Here is a 21,356-nt window from a genome sequence, read left to right on the forward strand (position 1 = left end):
TTCAATTGGCTTCGGCCGAGACGGCATCAGTATGGGATTTCATACGTTTCGTTTCCAACATAGTTCACGTTCTTGAGAGAACTCGCTTTCTCAATGTCAGCATGGATGGAAAGAGCTTATATTCTATGTACAGTGGGCACTGTCACACAGTCTTCAAGGACATGTCTACATCTCGACTTTGATTCGATGGAACAGCTCGGCCTGCTTCCTCAGCTCCTCTACGGTCGTCTGCGGAGCTGGCTTACCATCGACGGTGTAGGCCTTCAATCCGGCGTACTCAAACTCTGGTACAGCTTCGGGGATGCAGTTGGCCGGCTTGACGCCATAGTCGTCGAAGGTGAAGGGTTCTCCGCTCTTCTCGGGCGACGTTAGCACGATAGCATTGATGGATTCGATGGAGACGTCCGTATCGAAGTAGTTCAGCGGGGTGAGGAAGAAACTATCAGCAGCACCACATTAGTTACCCTGGTCATTAAAGACTAAGTGGCAAGAGCTCGTACCTAGACGCGGCGAGATTGGTGCGAGTGTTGGGAACATCTTCGGCTTGAGGCTGATGACAGCTGCTCAGCCAGCGAAGGGTCTGCTCAGCAGACTGGTACGCACCAGATGATGCATCCCTACGTTAATCCAAGCGACAAGGTCCTCCTGGGTAATATTCTCTCCGTCAAAGAACTTGTGGAAGTCGATCATCGGAGCGCCAGGCAGGTGCTGATTCCACATGCTACTGGACGTGGGTTCAGTGTCCTTGCGACGCGACACGGCCAGGTTGTACCGAGCCCAGTTAGCATTATTCAACAGACGTTTAGAGCCGACCACAGTCTGAAGTACTGGCATTAGCTTCGCAAAATATGAGAAGCAGGTAGTGCGCGCACGTTGTAAACTGGAGAGTTGCCCGGATGAATAGCATAACCCCTCGGACTGCCCCAGGCGTTCGTCTCGTCCTTATTGACGATGGCGTAAGAACCCTGGAAGTTGTGGGGGTACTTGAGGAGAGCATCGTCTTCGTTCTCGATGTAGCGACGGGTGATCTTCTGCTGGATGACCCTGCTACCCCAGTCTTCTTCGATCCACGGGTGTACGACCTCCTCCTGCGCCGTGGTGGTAGCGAGAAGGGAATTTTTCATGCCGACCATGTCAAGATCGACCTTATAGTTGATGACATGGTCATGCAGACTTCCCACTAAGTAGATTGTTAGTCATCATAAAGGGCAGCTAACGCCTATACCGACTGGATGTGTCGCGGATCTGGGCGCCATAGCCTTCTTGCTTCGGTTCCCAGTACCCGCCCTGCAAATATCCCGAAGCTGAGAGACGAACCTCTATTGTGCCGTCGACATGGAACATATAGTCAAACTGTGTATTGTGATTTTATGAGACGTGAGCTTAAGTATGGGAATACCATACTCACCACTGTGGCATTGGCGGCGAGGAATTTGGAAGGTCGACGTCACTCACGGCTCACGACGGGCTAAGGACAGCAATACGTACGATAGTCATAGCTGTAGAAAAGTGGTATCAGCTCCCTTCTATCTATGCAGCTATCCACCAATTCAAACTCACTTTCCGACAGTACTGATGGTCCTGATGGTAAGGATGTACCCTTTTACAGCGCCCATCTCACCTTTCATATAACCAGTGTGCCTGGTGATGGGCCGGCCGGAATCTTGCTCAAAAATGCAGATTGCACGATCGCGGGTAATGATCCCCATGTTGGAGTGGGTAGTAGCGGGCAGGTATACCGATTCGTGAGGGCAGTCATAGCCGGGCATAAGGTCGCGGACGGACAACCCCATACCGAAGAAACGGTCGAGCCAGGCGGTGGTAGCTTGCATGGGATCGTTGCCGGCTGCAGAGTCGGGAGCTCAGCTGCAAAGCGTGGCCCGAATTTATGGTGGTACTCACCGTACTGAGCGATCGCCTCCTGAGGAGCGAGCTATACATCGCGAATCAGCGGATGGGGCAATTGGTAGATCATGTATGACCAACCTCATAGATCAGACGTTCACCCCTAAAGCGAATGTCCCACAGACTGAGCCCCATATCGCGGTTGAAGCCAAGGTACAGGCCCCAGCCCAACCAGCTGACGTATTGGGTGGCCTTATCGACTTTGAATCTGAGGCCGGCAAAGGAGACAGAGCGAGGGCCAGGAAGGTGGTCGAGATCGCGCTTGTAATCGGGGTTAGGGCGCTTCCTGGTACTCCAGGAGGGGTCTTGATCCTGGTCAGGTCTCTCAGGGAGCTTCTTGAGCGTCCCGTTGTGGAAGGCGTCGAGGAACGACTCGACGCTCTCAAAGACTTGGTGGTTATAGACGATCTAGCGATGTGTCAATATCGCTCGTCGCCGTTTCATATTCTAGACTTGCCTTGATTAACTTCCATTGCTCAGGGTCCGTACCGCTGAGATCGACGTATTGGAAGAAGTTGACTGGGTGCAACCAAGGTCCTGCGACGTTGCGTCTCCAGGACACCCACGCCCGTCGAAAGCTCCCGTCAAAGCTCCAAGGACCGCTCATACCCGCGAGTAATGTGTCATTGGCCAAGCCTAAAGCCGAGGCGCCAAATAATTCCTTCGCCGGTCGTTAAGCGGTTGGATCGGGTGATATTGTACACCACATACCTGAGTTGCCTCAGCTAGCGGCGCCATAATTCTTTTCCCGAGTGTCGCGAATTCATTGCCCGAAATGAAGCCCCGAGCATGGTAAGGTATGTCATCGCGGTGATAGACACCCTTCAGCTCCTTCATTTCCGACTGCTGAGTGATCGGCAAGGGGCCGACCAAGTAGTCTTTGATCTCGGGCACTGAGCCATGGTGAATGGTGACCCTGGCGTACTTCGCGGGTAGGTTCGTTGCGGAGGGGTTTTCGAGGTAGGCCAGGGCCTCAGCTTTCGGAGGCTGGTACACTTCGATCAGGAAGACAGCATTATCTGACAGGCCAGCTTGGCCGCCGCTAGTCAAGTTGAGACCTCGACTGGGAGCCTCCAGCCATTTCTGAACCGATGCGATTTCGTCGACTGTCAGAGGTGCCCAGATATTGACCGGAGCCGGAGGACTAGCGGCAAGGGGGAGGCTGGAGGCGCACTGTTCGAGCGGCCTCGTACCTAGCAGACCGGTCAAAGACTCCCCTGACTGTACCGTAGATCTGTCTGAGTGCGCAGGTGAGATGTAGAAGACGGAAAGCGCGATCGCCCCGAGGACTGCAAGCAGAGTATATCCTACGCGACGAGAAACGCCCCCTTTGCGCTTGGGTGCGGTGCGGGTGTCATAGTAGGGGTCCGCCTCCTTAAGTGGTTCGTACGCCCCGAGACTTGCCATGTCTGCAGGAAGCAAGGCTGGTCGCACGGGGGGTAAATCGATTCAGACTCTTATAACTTGAGGCATCCTCAGCTCATCCAATATTGCCGCAGGCACGAGACGCAGCGAGAAGTGAAATTCCCAGATAGATAGTGCGCCATAGCTGAGCTCAGGCGATAAGAGTCATCTCCAGCCCAAAGATAGTCTTTTCTAGATATGCTAGTTATGACCAACCTTGGACTTCGAGGAAAGCATCCGTGGGAATGGATCTCGTACGCGCGCTGGATTAGGAAGGAGCCTCTGGAAAGTGGCGGACTCGGACTTGGACTTGCTGGACTCGAGTTCGAGGATGCTGGCTTCAGCATGTCGTCGCCGCACGCCGCGCTCGCTGACGAGGCCGAATAACAGTATCGGACATCTTCCATGCGCAGCACGGCGCACCCTTATAACCTCGGCTATTCAGGGCTTGTCGGACGGCTTCCTTGACTTGGCTCTCGCACTCCCCTACCCTGCTTCATGGCCGGCGTACTCTACGACAATCATTGTCACGACCATAACCACTAGACTTCTATTCACTGTTCCGTTCTCCATATGGGTGCGTGATCCTGTGGTCAACCTATGTGACTCAGTCATGAATGGACCAAGGACATGCTAGGCCAAAAAGCGTCAGTGGACTGCCGAGGAGCAGGTTCTCCCTCAGCTCCGTGAAATTGCACCTACAATATCGCAGGCTGTCCTGAAAGAGATGAAAGTCTTGCGAATACGCGGGACCGAGAAAGAGATCACAGAGTACCACCGGAAACGTTATAGTGAGCTCGTATGTGCGCCCCAGTCGATGCTGATGCAGTCTCTTAACGTCGTGCGAGCCCTACAGATGAAGCAACGTCGAAAAGAGCTTTACTCGGAGCACAAGTGCTCCCCAATATCGACCATGATTATCCCTCCCGTCTCCCAGCTCCCGCTCTTTGTCGGCTTCTCTTTGATGCTCGGCCGCCTCTCACAGCCACCGACGCCCTTCGACTCCGAGTCCTTCTTAACCCTGACATCACTCTCGCATGCCGATCCAACGGCCACCCTACCCATAGCACTGGGCCTAATTACTCTTGCTAATGTTGAGACGTCGCGTTGGTTCATATCCGAGGACAAGCGGCTTGCAGCGATCGAAATCGAAAAGAAGAACGCCGAGAGGCGGGGAAAGGGAGAAGTAGTGATTGAGCCCAGTAAGATTGTGCAATCTGCTCTACGGACATTGTCGGTCGGTCGTATCCTGATAGGCGCAGTCGTTCCTGGAGTGAGTCCAATTCCAGCAAGCGTTTGGAGTACACCTCAACCGGCTTCTAGGGTGTCGTACTTTACTGGGTCACGTCCGCCGTGTTTGGGCTCGTACAAACATGGGTCTTCGATTGGTGGGAGTCACGTAGAATCAAAATTAGAAAGCAACAGTCTCCCCCACCCGCTTCTCCACCATCTGGAACCCGGCAGTACACATGGACGAAATCATAGTGAATCCGGGAGCACGTACGGAAGTATTTATTAGCGTCGCTCTACAGCCACAGGTATGTACTAATGTTCTGTCGTCGCTCTGCATGATTAGCAAAAGTGGACTGAGGGATCCCTGTACGCGCACGTCTTCCGAAACGTCGACAGAGGAGCCCTATGGATTTTTCTTGATCTAATATGATACTCACTTATTGCTGCGCGGTACGACTTCAGCTGACCCTGCCTCCTATTCCCCAGGTTATCTTCCGGTGCACAACTTGGTTTCAGCTCGTTATCTCGCTCGGTACGCGGAGTTTTCTCTTGGCTCGTCTACCACTATCACCAAACTCCTCTATCTCTTGCCTTGTAGTCGTCATATGAATTGAATCGGCCGTATCGCCGATATTGCATGCAGCTCACACCTCACCCTCAGGCACCAGGGTGCAGACAATATTAATATCCATCGTGCAGTGGAGAGATATCCAGCGATCACATTACCGGCAGTTAGTACCTACTGGCCTATCAGTGGATGTTAGCAGCGGATTACAGATACAGGGGAATATAAGGAGCGTGTAGATTAATCTAAGCGTCGTCCGTGGTCCGTGCCTCTCACTGCCCCAGCCTAGAATCTCTTCTCAATATGTCCCTTAAAATGCCCGTCCCTCTTATCCACGTATCTCCCAATACCCAGATGCCACGCAATCCTCGGTACAATCAGCGTCAGGCCTGTTAACAGCGTCGACCACAGGACAGCACCCCACTCCTGTACGTTCCATCGCTCGGGACCGAGAGCCCATAGCGTCACATATAGATGCAGCACATCGCCACATAGTAAAGGGGTGAGTAGCGCGCCAACGATCTTCTCCTGCAGCGCTGGTTGAGAGTAGAGGTGTTTGCGAGCAGCGGAAAGGACGAAGACGTTTATGAGCCCGATAAGGGCGCATACGTGCGCAAGCTGGAAAAGAGTGACGAGTGTCGCTTGAGGGAGCGGACTTGATGGTGGCATCCCATTCGGCCATGGAGCCTGCGCGTCGTGCGTCTAATAGCCAAGCGTGAATATTCTTGTTCTCGAGCCACGGACGTCTGAGCGGGGACGCATATCCCGGCACTTGCGCAGACTCACCCTTTTCGGATCGACGATAGTACCCATGAGGCCCAGCAGCGTCAGGAACGGCTCGTAGAAGCCAAAAACTGCGTAGTAGAACCCTGGGATGGCAGACTGGGGAGGGGACATGGCGTGACGATTGAGGCTCTCGGGCCTGCAGGGAGTGTATAATAAGGCGGAGTGTTTGTGAACGGAAACTTTCCGTGGCATTAACGTCAAGCAAACATTACAGAGGCCGATTGGCTAAGCTCGAACAGGAATCCGTCATACCCAGACATAAGGCACCATCGGAAAAGCCTTGATCGGCTTTCGAGTGACTCAGGCTGACGCCCTGCAGGTATAAACAGCAATCCATCCAGCACATCCTGCAGCAGGCAGTGGCTGCGGGCAACGCAGATCTGTCCAAGAACTTTGGAGGCTGAAACCATCAGCGCGCGGAAATGTGGTCGTGCACGACGATGGGACGCCGTCAGCGTCCGCGGCCGGCCGGCCCTAAACTCAGCATGTTCACATCGGCGGGAAATGAAGTTTCTGGCTTTTCATCTTACACCAAGGTTTGGACCAAGGCTGCTGGGACGGGACTTGCGACCTCCAGCTGCTATGGCAGATGACCGAGAATGCTCTTCCCTGCGAAGATGGAGGGTATAATGCTTGCTTTTGCTTGGACAAAGTCCCCTGCGCATGGCGAGCTTCGCTCCTTCCTGACATACCGTCTGGTTTCCTTCCCATGTCATACGCCGTGATCCTGGCCCTGATAGTTCTATCCCGGCCCATAAGGGACATTTATACACGGTGATGATATCACTGCAGCGGAACTTGTTGTATTCCATTACTGTAATATCTGGTGGGATAATCTACGAAGACCGATGACGGTATGATGCAGTATCATGCACCTGGGGATGCTTCGACATGCCCATTGGTGCCTACGACGTCTTCCTGGAAGAATCCCCTCTCCTCAAGGTACGCAGCGTGTTCTTTACGATGCTCCTTCACAGCCTTATCAACAGTCCAACGCCACACGGGGAGAGCGATCTGGCAGAAGGTTAGCACAGGGAAGAATATGAGGTCGAAACAACCTACCCAGCCAATAAGGGCGTAGACCCAATCTATTAAGACGTTATTAAGGGGAGTTGCCCCCTTGGTTGTAGTCCGGAATACATTCCCGATGAAGTCAGGGCTGATATGGAAGTAATCTTTCTGTACCCCTATCATGGACGTGAGCATCTGTCCCCCGTGGAGAATAGCTCATCAAAGCACCTTTCAAAAGAACAGCGGCCGCCTGCTCTGGATGCAGTCCGTCATCAGTCTCTTCTATCTTTAGGGTGACTTTGGGCTTCGTCTTATTCTCATTCTCATAGCCGGGACTGTAAATCGTTCCCGGGAAGAATATATGGACATCAATAGGGTATAGTAGGAGTTCCGATCTGAGTGTTTCCGCGAGACCTAAATGTAAAGAGAGTTGGTGAAGACGAGAGATATAGAAGACTGGCTAACCTCGCAGTGCAAACTTGCCCGGACTGTAGGAAGCGTACCCTATTATTGACATATAGGCAAGGACAGAAGACACAAATACAATCTTTCCCTTGGCTTTATGTCGCACCATCCGCTTCGCAGCGGCCTAGGGGAAATATGAGCGAAATACGAATACGTGTAACATTGGACGTAACGCACCAGAGCGGTCCACGCTCCCGCCCAATACGTGTTGTCCATGCCCCGGCGAAGTGATTCTTCGCTTTCTTCGACAAAGAATCCAGGTGTAGAGGTCCCGGCACATAAGAATATGGCGTCTGGGCATCTGCCTCCGTGTGCTTTGCAAGCCGCTTCAAGTGCATCCCAGGCCTCAGTTGCATCGTTTAAAGAGCATGAGAAGGACCGCAAGACTTGGTTAGGCGTCTGACGTTCGGCCTGCACAGATTCCAATCCAGATACTTAAGAATACCGGGATTGATAGACGGCATGGGCAAAGTTGCTCACCTCCATCAGTTCCAGCGCTTTTCCTAGCCGCCCCTTATGGCGAGCAACAATCGAGACATCTGCGCCCTTGCGAGTAAGGAGAATGGCGAGGGCAAGCCCAAGTCCCGCTGACCCGCCAGTCACGTAGCAGTGCTTCCCCGAAGTCAGATCCGAGGTGTTTACGGATCAAATTAATAGTCTCACCTTGCCTCGCGGATCCCACTTTTTACTCGTGAGCATGGAGGATTGCAGGATCACGACTAGGGACGTGGCGGCGACGAGAACCAGTGCGACAAATGTTTGGCCCCATGCGAACATCTAGTATGTTTTCCGCTCGTCTAGAACGCAGAGTCCGCCGACTGCCCGCTATGAGTTTGCCAACGAACGTCGCATGCAGACCAAGTACAGCCACGAACCTTCCTATGCGTCCAGCTGTCGCTTTAAGAGTCCGAGACAACCCGAGGGCACTGGGATAACCTTTGTGTGGAACAGCGATACTTGTTGCAGGCTTGCAGCACTCGAATGCCATTGGAGAGGTCCATGCTAGGCTAAATTTAGCTCGCGCTATGATTGGGAAGGTTGTGCGGGGAATCTGCGGCTGTACACTTTGTCGAGCGATCCACAAGGATCATCTGTGACTTGCCAGCTTAGATACTCGCCGTGCTCGACGATGTCTGACGAGAAACAAGCATCGACACTGCTCCCCCTTCACGGCGCGCCAAACGATGCAAATGGCGCGAATAACTTGTCGCTCTCGTCTACGCAAAAGACGTCCGCGGAGGACCAACGACCACCGCTGCATCCTGTTGGCAGCGATGTAGGCTCAGCGATTGCGCGCCATGACTCTATTGAGTCTGCAGAATCCTTGGCCCAAGTAGATAGGCCCCCGGCAGAGGAAGGGGCCTTGCCGCCGTCCAAGGTCTATCACCCCTTGTCACCCCATGTCCTCGCACTTCTCATGCCGGCATCTGTATTTGGTGTATTAGCCAGACTCGGTCTAAATGCTCTGGCCACGTATAACGGTCAAAAGATATTCTCGTTGGCGTATGTTCAAGCAGTGGGGTGTTTTATCATGGGATTCGGGCTTGAATGCAAGGAGCCTCTGGGACGATTGTGAGTCTCTTCCACCCGTCGCTCGTCTGATAATCCCACCTGTTCGGCACTAGTTATGGGCCGCTGTATACAGCCATCACCACTGGTTAGACTCCCCCTGTCGTCCGGGTGGTCGTAAGCTTATGTCATGGACAGGATTCTGTGGGTCTCTCACAACCTTCTCCGGATGGCAAGTGGACGTCTTTACCTCCTGGGTTAACTCAACCCAAGCTCACAGAGACTGGCGTGGAGATGTGAGCATCAATCTGACTTCGCGAGAATCCTTCTAACTAAGCTCGCAGGTCATGGACGGAATCACCACCACGCTGTACACTTTTATCATATCTCTTACATCTGTTTGGTTCGGCACACACTTGGCTTCTATGCTCCAACCATTCCTTCCAGTCCTACGACCACCAACCCGTGCTCTCCGATATGCCGTGACAGCCTTGTCTGTCTGTATTTACGCAGCAACATTCCCGGCCTATTTCCGTCTCCCTGCCGATTACCGGCATCAAGCTACTGCCGCTCTCCTATTCTCGTACCCCGGCACGCTCACACGATACTTACTTTCCATATTCCTCAATCCCCGACTTGATCTGTTCCCTCTGGGCACATATGTAGCGAATTCCTTCGGAACAGCAGTCCTCGGCGCACTCCATGTCATACAAGGCATGTCACCGGCAGCGTCTCCCAATGCGTGCGCCCTGGTTCAAGGGCTCGGGGACGGATACTGTGGGTGTCTCACTACTGTGAGCACGTTTGCCACGGAGGTCGATGCTCTAGTGGAGTGGAAAGCGTGGTTGTACGCTGCGCTTAGTTGGGGCACAGGTCAGATTTTATTGTTATTGATAATGGGGTCTTCGTACTGGGCTGGTCATGTTAGTGAGCAATTGACTTGTAGATTCGCATGAACACCACCACAGACTCATGAATCTTCGATTACTCTGGAAAAGCAAATATATTAATTGTTCTTCGCACCATTTTCCATTGTACCCTAGCCTCCGATATGAATCCCGACCGGCCAATTTAGACTTAGGCGATTCGTGCAGTAGGGAGCTGACCCTAACCCCGGCAGCCCTCGTAGCGGACTTCGAAATTGGGGCTTGCATCCACAACGTGTTGCAATTGTCGCGTTCAGGGCTACCGAGACTTCCACTTTGGCTTGTGGACCCTACTATGTCGCGTCACCAGCAGTCCTCCTCGGTCGACCCCAGCCAAGAAGAAATGGAAGAGGAGGAGGCCGTGAGCGGGGAGGGAGACGAGGTGATGGGCGAAGCGGAGGACGGCGAGGGATATAGTGCGTGCTCTTTCTTACTTAAGTTTCCTCGTACATCCCCCCCCTCCCGTCTTCGCGCATTTTCCGCTTCGCAGATAGCGTGACACTTTAATGCATATGCCTAATCTCTCCTGTTATGTGTAGCATCGTCCACGCCTACGTCGACGTTAACATGGATCAGTTGGTTCTGCTCCTTACCCGGCCACGAATACTTCTGCGAAGTATCGGAAGACTTTATCGAAGATGATTTCAATTTGACGGGGCTGAATGCTATGGTGCCATTCTGGAAAGAGGCAATGGAGATGGTGCTGGACGTCGAACCAGGTACGCCCGACAGCATCCTCAGGCTTGGACCATCCCATCATCTCTAACGGGGCCGATTATCAGATGAGGATTCGGCGCGGGTGCCAGATGTCTCAATAGTCGAAGCCTCTGCAGAACTGCTGTATGGCCTTGTTCACCAACGCTACATCATAACTCGGCAAGGGCTACAGGCTATGGTGAGCGGCTCACTTCACGGCGTCGCTTGCATGTCCTGACACCTTTCTCAGGCAGATAAATATGAAAATGCTACGTTCGGCTCATGTCCCCGCGTTTATTGTCAGAACTGCTACGTAGTACCCTGCGGACGATCGGATGTCCCCGGTCTTGACACCGTCAAGCTGTATTGCCCAAATTGCCATGACATCTACGTTCCACCAAGCAGCCGCTTTCAGGGAGTAGATGGTGCGTCGAGCACGACGGATGTTCTCCCATGATGCTCACCATACCTAACATTATCCAGGCGCATTCTTCGGCACCACATTCGCCCACCTCTTCTTCCAGAGCTACCGCGAACTCGCACCTGCTCCTTTCTATAAGCCGCCATCCGCAGCCTCGTCATCCCTAACCCCAGCCCGTTCACCCCGCAATGCCTCGTCCGACCAGTCTGAAGAAGAGACGTTTGTAAATCCCAATCCGTACGGCGGGCAGAAACGAGCCGCTGGGAAAGTGTACGTACCCCGCATATATGGCTTCCGCGTGAGTGAGCGGGCAAAGAGTGGGCCGCGGATGATGTGGTTGCGCATGCGGCCAGAAAGTCCGGAGGAGTTGGACATGGTGGATTGGCGAGGTCGGTGGTTGGATGAGGAGGGAGGTTCGGAATTCGAGGAGGACGGTGAAGGCGGAGACAGACCCATGGAAGACTTCGATCCGGTACGTACAGGACTCAAGTAACCCTCTCCGGAGCGTCGGTCTTAAGTCTGACCAGTAATCCTCTCTGTCTATGCCTCTTATGTGCTATGTCATAGGAAGGAGGAGGTGATAACGACGATGATGAAGAGGAGGAAGAGGAGGAGGAAGATCAAGATCACCGCTCCCGACTCCCCCCTCCCGCCCAGGCCGACACCGGAGCCAACAGAGGACGACGGCGGAACGATCATAGTGCCCCCGCCGCCTCCTCCCTCGGAGCGCTCGACTGCGATATCGAGCTACCAAACAGCGCAGAGCATCCGGACGAGTGGGAGCGCGATCACCCGCGTGCCAACGCGAATATCGGGTTCCCCGCATCCCCCGCGTCGAGCGCGCCTCCGCGAACTCCTGAGCCGCTGCCTCTGCCGGTCTCCACTGTGATGCCACTTAGGATTAATGGGAAGGTTGGTAATGTGGCAGGGATGGGAGGCGGTAAGGTGCGGGTGGTGAGGCAACGCGCCGTAGGTGAGCACGGGATGCTCTGGTAGACTTTTGTAATAATACACCTTGAGTTAAATACATACTTACAACCGTTGTCTGTTGTTTCGATACCTGCACACGTCGCGGATCGAATCTGCACCGCATCTCCCTCGTCGACGCGAGAGCTTGGCCATCACTTGTAAACTCATCTGAGGACTTCACAGGCGCTACGGAGTCCCGCGCGAAATGTGACTGCCAAAAGTAGATCAACTGTACAGGTGCAAGCCACCGGGAACTCGTCACAGCTGTGACATCCCCCGTATTGAGACAGTATCGCTGCGAGGGGTCCGAGTCCGACAGACCCTCCTCAAGACTTGAAGCAAAATGGCCCGCACTAGTGCGTGATACTACCGTTTCGTTCGTAAGTTGCTTTTGCTGATCAGCGTGCCGCTCGTCCTCCCAGACATCGCCTACGGCTCGAACCACGGCCACCCCACGACGCCCATCGAAAAGAAGGTCAAGCCGAGTCACAGGAAGGGCGTGCAGAGCAAAAAGACGTCGTTCGTGCGGAGCGTGATCAGGGAGGTTGCTGGGTTCTCCCCGTATGAGCGGAGAGTTATGGAGTTGTTGAGGAACTCTAAGGTGAGTTTTCGTGTTCCGGTGTTGTGGGGGACGAGCGAGCATGCGGGAATGTGTGATCTCTGGTTGAGAGACAAGGAAATGTTTGCGCGATAATGGAGGCATGCAGCATTTGAAGCTTGGGAGACTACGGGAGGATGCGTCTGCACGATTCTTGGCATTCCGCAACCAGTTTCTTTCCGTATCCCGCGCCAGATCTTGTCAATGAGCATGGACGCTAACGTGTGTTTCGTGGCTGATAGGACAAGAAGGCCAGGAAGCTGACGAAGAAGCGGGTACGTCCCGTGCAATATCTGTACACTGCGTCCTTAATCTGACCATCTTGGCTCAGTTGGGCACGCTCCTCCGCTCGAAGCGAAAGCTCGAGGAGCTCTCCACCATCATTGCCGAGAGCAGAAGAGCCGGCCACTAAACCAATCCGTACCGCTCGCATGTGTCTGCCGGGTCGGGAGGTCTTTTGTGCTCGAGTCGTGGTTATGTTTTGTCTTCCACTTTCGCGGGGGCGAGAGGGAGAAGGCACCCATCTCATGCGAAGATGCGCAGTGTATCGCTATGTTTATGCAATGGTATTGCCCTATGCTCTCGCGTTGCGTTCGTCAACTCCCTCGCCGACCAAATGGGCGAGCTCCTGGAATAGCTGCGATTGGGCCGCTGCACAGAGAAGATGGACTATCTTTGGCTCTATGGGACATCTGGCATTTATCAGATATTGCCAGGAAGACATCGTGTTCATGACCACGGCTCAAAATTGCTCTGGTTATTGTTAGCTGGGTACGTTGGCCGCGGTGACGTTGTTTGGGCCCGATGGGATACTCACTTCAGGAGCCATTGGAGAGGTACGTATTAGTTGTCATCTCTCAGCCCTTGCGGAAAGCCGGCATGATGCTTGCGTCTCGCCCTTGGAGAGTTGGAGATAGCAGCACAAGCTCCGCTTCATGCGAACTGGAGCGAGACGAGGCAGACCCAGATGTTCCGTTGGGTCTGTCTGACAGTCTCCGCGAAATATCACGCGCCTGCAGGGAGTATTGTTGCCAGTGGACGAGTAAGGATTGCTCTGCGAAAGTACATATGACTCGGTGCTTAGAAATCTAACGGTACTCAAAGATGGGATTGTTGGTAAACCCCCTCCCGTAAGATCGGATAGTGGCGATCGAGTCAGCGCATACACAGGAGGTTTGCAGAAAAGCCACACAAGCCGAGGGAGCGTGACGGTGAGTACGCGTGCGCGCCGGCCGGGCATGTCTGTCGTGTTTCGGATCGCAAGAAGAGTCGGGCAACAGCCGACGGCCGCCACGCGTTCCGTAGGTCGGAGTGAGCGTCGAGGATCGTTGGAAAGCAGCGGTCGACGTCGAGTACGACGACGGCGAGGTGGGGCAGCCTGACGGGTGGATGGAGAGCGAGCGAAATAACGAGGCGCGCGGTGGCGATGGAGGGAAAGGCTGAGGCGCGAGATGGATCGGGACGGGTGCGCTAAGGCGGCTTACGTGACGGGGCCATCGAACCGGCAAAGTCTAAAAACTGAAGGCAGCCAGCCGCATCCACCCATGATGATCCCACCACCCATGCCCTCCGTCGACTCGCTCGCCCCGCCACCCGTCCCGCCCCCATCCCGCCACCGCGCGTCCTCCACCAACGTCCGCCCCGCCCTCACCATACACACCCTCGGTCCCCGACGGCGGTCCTCGTCCATGCTCGCAATGCCCCCGCCCGAGCCGACCCCTCCGTCCGAGCCAAACGCTGACCCCCTCAACCCGCTGCCGTCTGCGGACGCATCGCCTTCCCTTCTGGCAGTGCTCGCGTCCAAGCTGCTTCAGCTCGTACCGCACTATTACAAGCACTCGCATCACCCTATGCTCGAGGTCGAACCCCCGTCACCCGGCTCGAGCGCAGACGATCCCATTCTTCCCCTCTCCTCGTCGCCCTCGCGTGCTTCATTTGGTGATGTATTCAACGAGCAAGGCAGCCCGCTCAGAGACGGATTGTCGCGACCATGGTGGTCGGGTGTCTCTTCAGTACGTAATTATGTCACAACTGCACACGACCACCACTTATGGCTCTGACGGCCCTCCAGGTACACGCCCCGCTCTTGCTCGTCATTACCCTCTTTCCCCTGTCGACTGCTTTGGTACTGTACTGCTTCTGGACCCTCCCTGTCTCCGGCTCGTGGCCGCGTACGTTAGCCGACCTCACTCAGATGGGTAGAGAGCTGCACGAATACTCGCAAAGCGGGTCTGGGCCAATGGCGCATGTCATCGGCGTTCTTAGCATCACCGCCGTCTGGAATCATGCTTGGAGCATACCAGGCAGTGTTCTGTGGGTGAGGCTATTCTCCGTAATCCAGGTGATGTCTTTTGCTGACGATAATGAATGGCGCTTAGAATGTTCTTGCGGGAGCACTGTTTTCGCCTGTCTTTGCAACCCTGCTCTTGACGAGTCTTACAACCCTGGGTTCCATTGCGGCGTCCCTCCTGTCCATGCCTTTAGCACCGATCCTAACGCGGATTTTCCCGCGGGCGCTTGACCTCACTCGTTCGGTATTGGAGGGCTCATCCTCGTCCTCCCCCTCGAACGCCTCATCTTCTGCTTGGGTTCGGCTGTCCATCATGCGTCTTGTAGGCATCATTCCCTGGTCCGGCATTAATATCGCGTGCGGTTTGGCTGGCGTGCCTTTGCTGCAATGTTTACTCGGCTCGTTCATCGGAGGTCTCCCTTGGACGGCGGTAACGTGTCAATTGGGCGATATTCTGCAGTCCATGGCAGTAGGTGACAACGTCGGCGTTGGCGTTGGCGAGATGCTGGCTCGCCCGGAAATGATTGCCCGGCTCGTTTTCTTGACTGTCCTTGCCGGTGCGCCGGTGCTCGGGAAGGAGAAGCTCAAGGCCATGATCACCCCGTCGGAAGACGCCATGACTGAGCGAGGCCGTCGGTGGGCATGGGTGAAAGAGTGGAGGGCGCGGCTTCGCAGCCGAAGCCCGGAAGGCCAAAGGAAACAGATGATGAAGGAATTGACCATTCTCGTGGATGAGAAGAGGGCGAGAGAAGATCAAGAAGGCTGGGCATGAGTTTTGTCCTCGCAGGCGGGCGGGCATACCGCCTTGCGCTCAGACGGATACCTGGGCGGGTCCGCCGCCCTTTCTCCGACGTGGTGGTTGAACGCGCACACATTGCGCCGCCAAGCTTCTCTTCCAGCATCCGCCACCGGTATACATCTACAACCCTGGACCGCGACTGTCGACGTGCACTATTTATTACACTAATGCCGCATTACGCTCATTAATGTCCTCACGCCACCTCTCTCCTGGGTCTCTCGGTGCAGGTCTGTACGAGAGCCCCTGTGCATATTTGACGACCGACGCGTGCATACCCTCAGCCAAGGCTGATGGCGAGATGCACGTACGAAAATGTGATCTTACACTGTCCATCTCATCAAGCACGAAGCCGTATCCATGGTCATTTGGAACTCCCATTACTGGACCGCCGCTCGTCTTCCTCCGCCTCTTCCTGTACACCCCCTCAGTGCTTCTTGCTATCGATCGCGTTCGGCCTGTCCTCATTTCTCACTTTGCAATTGCAACATCACACCTTTTTACTTTTGGCATTACCACATATTTATTGGTTGAATATTATACCATTCGACATATTTTGGAGGAGTAGAGCTCGTCGGGGACTGTATACCCGCCCATTTTGGATTGCTTTTGTTCGTACGTACTTGGGAATAACTTTGTGCCATATAGATGTAGAAGAAATAGAACAAAAGATTAATGCACTCAGAACCCACACTACGAGAGCGAGGCATGCATATGTTGGACGAATCCCTCAAGTCAAGATATTGGGACGAGCTTCGCCACGATTGCGGTACGTAGCCTCGTGGCGGGGCGAGTGTGGCGTCAGGTCACCGCCACAGACGCGTTTAGACCATGCCAATGAAAGGAAGTGCATCTTGTCCTTCCACCTACACCTCAGCCGATGTTAGCAGGATACGCTCATGCCGGCACTTCTCGTAATCCAAGGGCGTTTGATTCGAAGATATGAAAAGACTTGCTCCGCGTCCGGGAAATCAGAATGGGAAGAGATCAAATCGTGGAAACCGCGAGGCCTTGTCGTGTTCAATCTACCTGTCTGAAAACGCCCAGGCCAGAACAAAACATATCGTCTTCTAAGGAAACAGCGGTTTGTCGCGCCGGTATGCTGCTGCTAAACGTGGTCTTGAGCCTGCCGTCGGTCCGCCTAATCTACCTCCTACACGCGTCTATCTCACATTCGGACCAGCGAGTCTCTTTACGCGAAATCCTCTTGGAGGTTATTTCTATATGGAAAACAAGTTTTGGGGTTAGTCCGTTTACTGTCGCTCAGCAGCAGCACAGGTCCGTGAGCGGAACAATGAGCGGCAAGCATGGGTGTGGCCGCAGCCCCCGAGGCGCGCTTCGAGGATGCAGCCACACTCCATATTTAAGCTGAGCCTGCGTCCATCCTGTTGGCGTGCGTGCTCCAAGTGAACGCCCTTATCCTCCCGCCGCTGCTCCTGGGCTTTGGGCATCTCTGCCTCCGCCCTTCACCTCTGTCCGCACTACGGCTGCCCCCTCGTCCTCCCCATCTCTGTCCGCTCTGCGCTTTCTCTTCCTCTTTATTATTATTCTTGATTGCCGGTCTCTGTATCTTCTGCTCAGTATGCCTATGAAATCATCGCATCCGCCTTCTTCATATGTGCCACCCTCAGCCACACATGAGCGAACATCAAGTCGTGGAAAGGATATGAGCTGGCGCAAGCCAGTTCCCCAGTTCATACCCTCTCCTCCACCGTCGCCGCCTCCCTCTTCTCCCGCAAACCGACCCCTGCCACTTACAGGGACATCCCATGAAGATATACCTCCTGTGCGTGCCTCAGGTATCTATGCTCTTACCACTGTAGGGCTGAGCTTGTTCGTTTAGCTCCCTGTTGACTGGCGCGAAGCCATTGAACGGGCTCTGACTAAAGACCGATGGCATAAGAGCGACCCCATGGTCGCGTACGGTGGCGGCTGGGACGCCAGCGTCGGTGACGTGTGGACACGGCCTACCTCGCCCACGCCCGACCCTCGATGGGAGTTTGATTCCACAGGATTCACATCCGCTTCCGCATCGACGCTGGATTTTCGTCGACATCTCGCGGACAGAACGAATAGACGCATAAGTATTTATCAACACGAGGAGCGCAGCCGTGATGGACTGCCGCCCCGACCACATACAGCTTCGACGCCACAGAGGGAACCGGCGAGAGGTCATAAGCACTTGCATCGTGTACGTCGCGTTGACCGTGGTTGTTGTTGTTTGGCTGACTGGCGGTGCGATGAAGATGTATCGCCCCCCAACTCCGCCGCTCCCTACACACTACAGGAAACGTCGCCTACAAGACGAGAACGACCATGTACCTGTGCCGCTAGTGGAGCCGTACCGTACGGTGTGTTATTTCTCCTTATATCGCGACGTTTGGAATACTCAGTATTTTTAGGTATACCCTGACACACCTACAGCCTGGGGTCACCGGGACACTGTGGTCCTCCGCTCTTTCCCTCCCTCCACAGTCAACCTTTCATATGCTACTCTACCCCGAACTCAGTCTATTGCGGGCTGGGATGTTCCGGTGCTTCCCGTGGTTCTACCTGGCCCGAGCCCTCTCAAGAAATCCAAGTCGAGCCTATCACTGACGAAGACTGTCGTACGTCGCGATGCAGTCAAGTCCTCTGCTCCTTGGTGGTCTAACTTACTTTGTGTGCCGCGCAAAGGCTCGGACCGCTCGAAATATAATCCACCGCAGGCGAAACAGATCGACCTACCCGGGCTCCCGCCCGTGAACCGCAAGCGGCTCTCAAAGGCGTCCACCGTCACCTTGATTGACAACCCCCACTCCACACCTTTACTGGCTATGTTGTCCCTGTGGAATCGGTTCAGACGCTGGGGTCAGACCTGGATGGTCAAGGAGTAAGGTGCTCTCTGCAGCATTCACGTTCCGATGTAAGTTCTGCGCGGACGCTTGGCCGTTCGTCTTTTCTTCCCCGGATTCCATATACTTTACCTAGCATCATGCTGTACGCCAATAATGACCTGTAGCATAGTACACGATCGCATCTGACGATTGTAGTGCCTCGGTAATGCCACACTTTGCCACATGGCAAGCCGCATCTAAGCCGCACGAATCTCGCGTCCTTGATTGGGCAAGTGTGACGTCCTCCTGCTGCACCCTCGGACTTGGTACAAATCCCCACTCAGTCTCCTCTCCTCCTTTACTATCAGGGCTCAGCTTTCCAGTTATGAGACTCTGAGAGCAGGCTCTCCATACCACTAAAGTCAGCACATATATCCCCCGGACTGGTCGTAGAAGAATAAGTCCGAATTTCGACGCGTCCAGTACTGGAATTATCTATCTACCCTGCCAATGGTTCAAATAGACAACATACCCGGGCCCAGCAATCGAGATATATTCGAGGCGAGCTTATCGGGCGCGCAGGAACGGCCATTCATACCTCGCCTAAGATCCGACCCTCCTCCTTACCACCCTTTGCCTCACAGCCTCCTCGAGTTCCGCCAGCAGGAGGGCGAAGAGGAACGCGACAGAAGGTTTCGCGAGCTATGGAGACGCTTGCCCAAACGAACATTTGGCAATATCGATGACGAGGCCATCTCGAAGTCGATACCCGTGATGGACGATGCCTCGTTAACGCCGGAGCGCGCGAAGAAGCTCCAGGAGATGTACGAGGATGAACTCGTGGGCTCGTGTAATAGTCATGGTTTGGGCTCCATCCGCCCTCATATTGGGTGGAAGGAGTTCAAGCGATATGCAGAGCGTAAGGAAGCTGGTATGTGCGGCCATGCCTGTACGTTCCGACTTATATCGAAGCATACCTGAACCCTTGCTAGAGTTATGGTCCATCTTCCATGATGAGCTAGACCTTGATGGCAATGGACATTTGGACGCAGAAGAACTTGAGGTAGCTTTGAGAAAGGCTGGTGAGTTGTACTGGCCTCCCTGTGTGTATGCGCTCATACATCAATGTAGGCATCGAGATGTCACCGTCTACAATGTCTGAGTTCATGACCTCACTGACGCAGTCCCCACACTCTCACTCCATAAACTTTCGAGAGTTTCGCGACTTCCTCCTGCTCATGCCCCGAAAAGCATCGACAGCCGAAATCTATCGTTTCTACGAAGTCAAGCGATACTTGGATGACGACAGGCGAGGAGCGGCGAGAGTGAATATGGAAGGTTTGTCTTTGTCACTGCTAACTTGAGGTGCTCTCTGCTTACGTTCGGCAAGGCGACGTCAGTTTGAGCGCGGAAGACCGCCCTCATGCAGCACCCATTGGGTACAAAGCTCATACTGGTCGGGATCAGCTTGTAGATTATGCCCTTGAATCTTCTGGGGACGAGGACGACGACAATCTGGCTCCAGAAGAGTATGAGGAGGAGCACCACAGCTGGCTCGGGGGAACCACTGCAGTCAAGTTCTTACTGGCGGGCGGCATCGCCGGTGCTGGTGAGTGGTCGTCTTTAGGGTGCTAGGTTGCCATTACTCACCGTACAGTCTATGTCAGTCTCAAGAACATGCACTGCTCCCTTTGACCGTTTGAAGATTTTCCTGATCACTCGTCCTCCAGAAATGGGTGGGACATCCCTGAGCCCTGCAGCGCCTGTAAGGGGTGTGAAGGCCATAGGTAATGCCGTTGCTCGTATATACGCCGAATCAGGCATCCGAGGGTTTTGGGTCGGCAATGGTCTGTCGGTAGCCAAGATCTTTCCAGAGTCTGCGATCAAATTCCTTGCATACGAGTCCTCGGTTAGTCTTACACATATCGAGACCTTCCTTCTCCTAATAAGTCACCGACTTAGAAACGATTCTTTGCCGAATACGTGGACCATGTAGAGGATTCAAGAGAAATTACCGGCGTCAGCCGATTCTTATCTGGTGGTATAGGCGGTATTACCAGTCAGCTCTGTGAGTAACTGCGCTGATGCCTACGATTTCTTTCCCCTGAGCGTTACATCATAGCCATCTATCCCATCGAAACGTTGAAGGTACAGTTCTCTGTGAATGCCAGAATGAACACTTTTTAACGCATGTACGTAGACTCAAATGATGAGCTCGACGGGAGAGCAGAGGCGGACATTGATCGGTGCTGCTCGGCGCGTATGGCAACTTGGAGGCATTCGAGCGTATTATCGAGGCTTAACAGTGCGTGTACTGCGTATGTCGTATCGAGACGTACTCCTGATTTAATCGTAGATAGGTCTCATCGGTGTCTTTCCGTAGGCAGATGTCCTTATTCGATCGGACACACTCTGACGGTTTGACAGGTATTCCGCTATTGACATGAGTACGTTCGAGGCTCTGAAACTGGCGTACCTACGTTCGACGGGTAAGGATGAGCCCGGGGTGCTTGCTACTCTGGCCTTCGGCAGTGTCTCTGGTAGTGTCGGTGCCACGAGCGTGTACCCACTGAATTTAGTGCGGACACGATTACAAGCCTCTGGGTCTTCGGGACATCCAGAGCGGTATACTGGCATATTGGACGTGGCGACAAAAACGTATCAAAGGGATGGATGGAGAGGGTTCTACCGTGGACTGCTCCCGACTCTTGCGAAGGTACGTATGTTCTAGATGCCCCTGGTGCTTTTCTGACTGTTTTATAGGTCGTCCCAGCGGTCTCGATATCATACGTTGTATACGAACATAGTAAACGAAAGTATGTGCCAGGTTGACGATGCCAGCTAGTCCTACCAGTGCTGACCGTATTTCCAACAGACTGGGTGTATAAAGGCTTCTGCTTCAAGTTCCTCGAATTTTCTCTAAATCTCGTAGAGTACTATATCAATCGGTATCTTAAACCCTTAGC

General features: G+C 54.0%; 9 protein-coding genes across 9 annotated transcripts; 6 read left to right on the forward strand and 3 right to left on the reverse strand.

Annotated features, from left to right (window-relative positions):
• Positions 1–165: 165 nt before the first annotated feature.
• On the reverse strand, positions 166–3,312 carry GLOTRDRAFT_91048 (uncharacterized protein; the record flags this gene model as incomplete). Its single annotated transcript, XM_007864581.1, has 13 exons — positions 166–439; positions 501–592; positions 622–837; positions 873–1,180; positions 1,230–1,287; positions 1,318–1,353; positions 1,409–1,410; positions 1,489–1,499; positions 1,561–1,846; positions 1,903–1,933; positions 1,987–2,294; positions 2,395–2,566; positions 2,617–3,312. 13 exons carry the CDS (start codon positions 3,310–3,312, stop codon positions 166–168), a joined length of 2,490 nt encoding a protein of 829 aa, XP_007862772.1.
• Positions 3,313–4,036: 724 nt separating this feature from the next.
• GLOTRDRAFT_103480 (uncharacterized protein) lies at positions 4,037–4,794 on the forward strand (the record flags this gene model as incomplete). Its single annotated transcript, XM_007864250.1, has 3 exons — positions 4,037–4,108; positions 4,166–4,582; positions 4,633–4,794. The coding sequence occupies 3 exons, from the start codon at positions 4,037–4,039 to the stop codon at positions 4,792–4,794; spliced, it is 651 nt and encodes a 216-aa protein (XP_007862441.1).
• A 598-nt stretch (positions 4,795–5,392) lies between these two features.
• GLOTRDRAFT_35098 (uncharacterized protein) lies at positions 5,393–6,004 on the reverse strand (the record flags this gene model as incomplete). The annotated part of the gene is made up of 2 exons (XM_007863612.1): positions 5,393–5,809; positions 5,894–6,004. The coding sequence occupies 2 exons, from the start codon at positions 6,002–6,004 to the stop codon at positions 5,393–5,395; spliced, it is 528 nt and encodes a 175-aa protein (XP_007861803.1).
• Positions 6,005–6,760: 756 nt separating this feature from the next.
• GLOTRDRAFT_33496 (oxidoreductase) lies at positions 6,761–8,068 on the reverse strand (the record flags this gene model as incomplete). Its single annotated transcript, XM_007863514.1, has 7 exons — positions 6,761–6,907; positions 6,956–7,080; positions 7,133–7,318; positions 7,370–7,493; positions 7,547–7,780; positions 7,850–7,981; positions 8,033–8,068. The coding sequence occupies 7 exons, from the start codon at positions 8,066–8,068 to the stop codon at positions 6,761–6,763; spliced, it is 984 nt and encodes a 327-aa protein (XP_007861705.1).
• Positions 8,069–8,720: 652 nt separating this feature from the next.
• On the forward strand, positions 8,721–9,834 carry GLOTRDRAFT_70914 (uncharacterized protein; the record flags this gene model as incomplete). The annotated part of the gene is made up of 4 exons (XM_007864251.1): positions 8,721–8,941; positions 8,995–9,026; positions 9,077–9,174; positions 9,223–9,834. Exons 1-4 carry the CDS (start codon positions 8,787–8,789, stop codon positions 9,832–9,834), a joined length of 897 nt encoding a protein of 298 aa, XP_007862442.1. The 5' UTR covers positions 8,721–8,786.
• A 244-nt stretch (positions 9,835–10,078) lies between these two features.
• GLOTRDRAFT_136325 (uncharacterized protein) lies at positions 10,079–13,135 on the forward strand. Its single transcript, XM_007864252.1, has 9 exons — positions 10,079–10,220; positions 10,344–10,523; positions 10,587–10,699; positions 10,751–10,925; positions 10,984–11,393; positions 11,489–11,894; positions 12,313–12,491; positions 12,731–12,763; positions 12,820–13,135. Exons 1-9 carry the CDS (start codon positions 10,100–10,102, stop codon positions 12,898–12,900), a joined length of 1,698 nt encoding a protein of 565 aa, XP_007862443.1. The 5' UTR covers positions 10,079–10,099; the 3' UTR covers positions 12,901–13,135.
• Positions 13,136–14,066: 931 nt separating this feature from the next.
• GLOTRDRAFT_55479 (uncharacterized protein) lies at positions 14,067–16,245 on the forward strand. Its single transcript, XM_007863696.1, has 3 exons — positions 14,067–14,500; positions 14,560–14,805; positions 14,867–16,245. Exons 1-3 carry the CDS (start codon positions 14,177–14,179, stop codon positions 15,548–15,550), a joined length of 1,254 nt encoding a protein of 417 aa, XP_007861887.1. The 5' UTR covers positions 14,067–14,176; the 3' UTR covers positions 15,551–16,245.
• A 428-nt stretch (positions 16,246–16,673) lies between these two features.
• Positions 16,674–18,450, forward strand: GLOTRDRAFT_91052 (uncharacterized protein; the record flags this gene model as incomplete). Its single annotated transcript, XM_007864253.1, has 6 exons — positions 16,674–16,709; positions 16,758–16,852; positions 17,156–17,360; positions 17,418–17,765; positions 17,821–17,925; positions 17,977–18,450. 6 exons carry the CDS (start codon positions 16,674–16,676, stop codon positions 18,448–18,450), a joined length of 1,263 nt encoding a protein of 420 aa, XP_007862444.1.
• Positions 18,451–18,900: 450 nt separating this feature from the next.
• Positions 18,901–21,222, forward strand: GLOTRDRAFT_34751 (uncharacterized protein; the record flags this gene model as incomplete). The annotated part of the gene is made up of 12 exons (XM_007863597.1): positions 18,901–19,321; positions 19,383–19,472; positions 19,522–19,728; positions 19,781–19,999; positions 20,058–20,299; positions 20,353–20,458; positions 20,513–20,538; positions 20,591–20,695; positions 20,747–20,769; positions 20,818–20,939; positions 20,988–21,106; positions 21,154–21,222. 12 exons carry the CDS (start codon positions 18,901–18,903, stop codon positions 21,220–21,222), a joined length of 1,749 nt encoding a protein of 582 aa, XP_007861788.1.
• Between the last annotated feature and the right edge of the window lie 134 nt (positions 21,223–21,356).

The sequence above is a fragment of the Gloeophyllum trabeum genome (assembly GCF_000344685.1).
Source record: "Gloeophyllum trabeum ATCC 11539 unplaced genomic scaffold GLOTRscaffold_00002, whole genome shotgun sequence".
In the NCBI taxonomy this organism is placed as follows: domain Eukaryota; kingdom Fungi; phylum Basidiomycota; class Agaricomycetes; order Gloeophyllales; family Gloeophyllaceae; genus Gloeophyllum; species Gloeophyllum trabeum.

What these genes read in the sequence shown, in the direction of transcription:
- GLOTRDRAFT_136325 (XM_007864252.1), top strand. Translation starts at nt 10,100, where the DNA reads ATGTCGCGTCACCAGCAGTCCTCCTCGGTCGACCCCAGCCAAGAAGAA. An exon ending in GGAGGACGGCGAGGGATATA is followed by an intron (nt 10,221 to 10,343) that starts GTGCGTGCTCTT and finishes TGTTATGTGTAG; the next exon opens with CATCGTCCACGCCTACGTCG. An exon ending in AGTTGTTGAGGAACTCTAAG is followed by an intron (nt 12,492 to 12,730) that starts GTGAGTTTTCGT and finishes CGTGGCTGATAG; the next exon opens with GACAAGAAGGCCAGGAAGCT.
- GLOTRDRAFT_55479 (XM_007863696.1), top strand. Translation starts at nt 14,177, where the DNA reads ATGCTCGCAATGCCCCCGCCCGAGCCGACCCCTCCGTCCGAGCCAAAC. An exon ending in GGTGGTCGGGTGTCTCTTCA is followed by an intron (nt 14,501 to 14,559) that starts GTACGTAATTAT and finishes ACGGCCCTCCAG; the next exon opens with GTACACGCCCCGCTCTTGCT. An exon ending in TACCAGGCAGTGTTCTGTGG is followed by an intron (nt 14,806 to 14,866) that starts GTGAGGCTATTC and finishes AATGGCGCTTAG; the next exon opens with AATGTTCTTGCGGGAGCACT.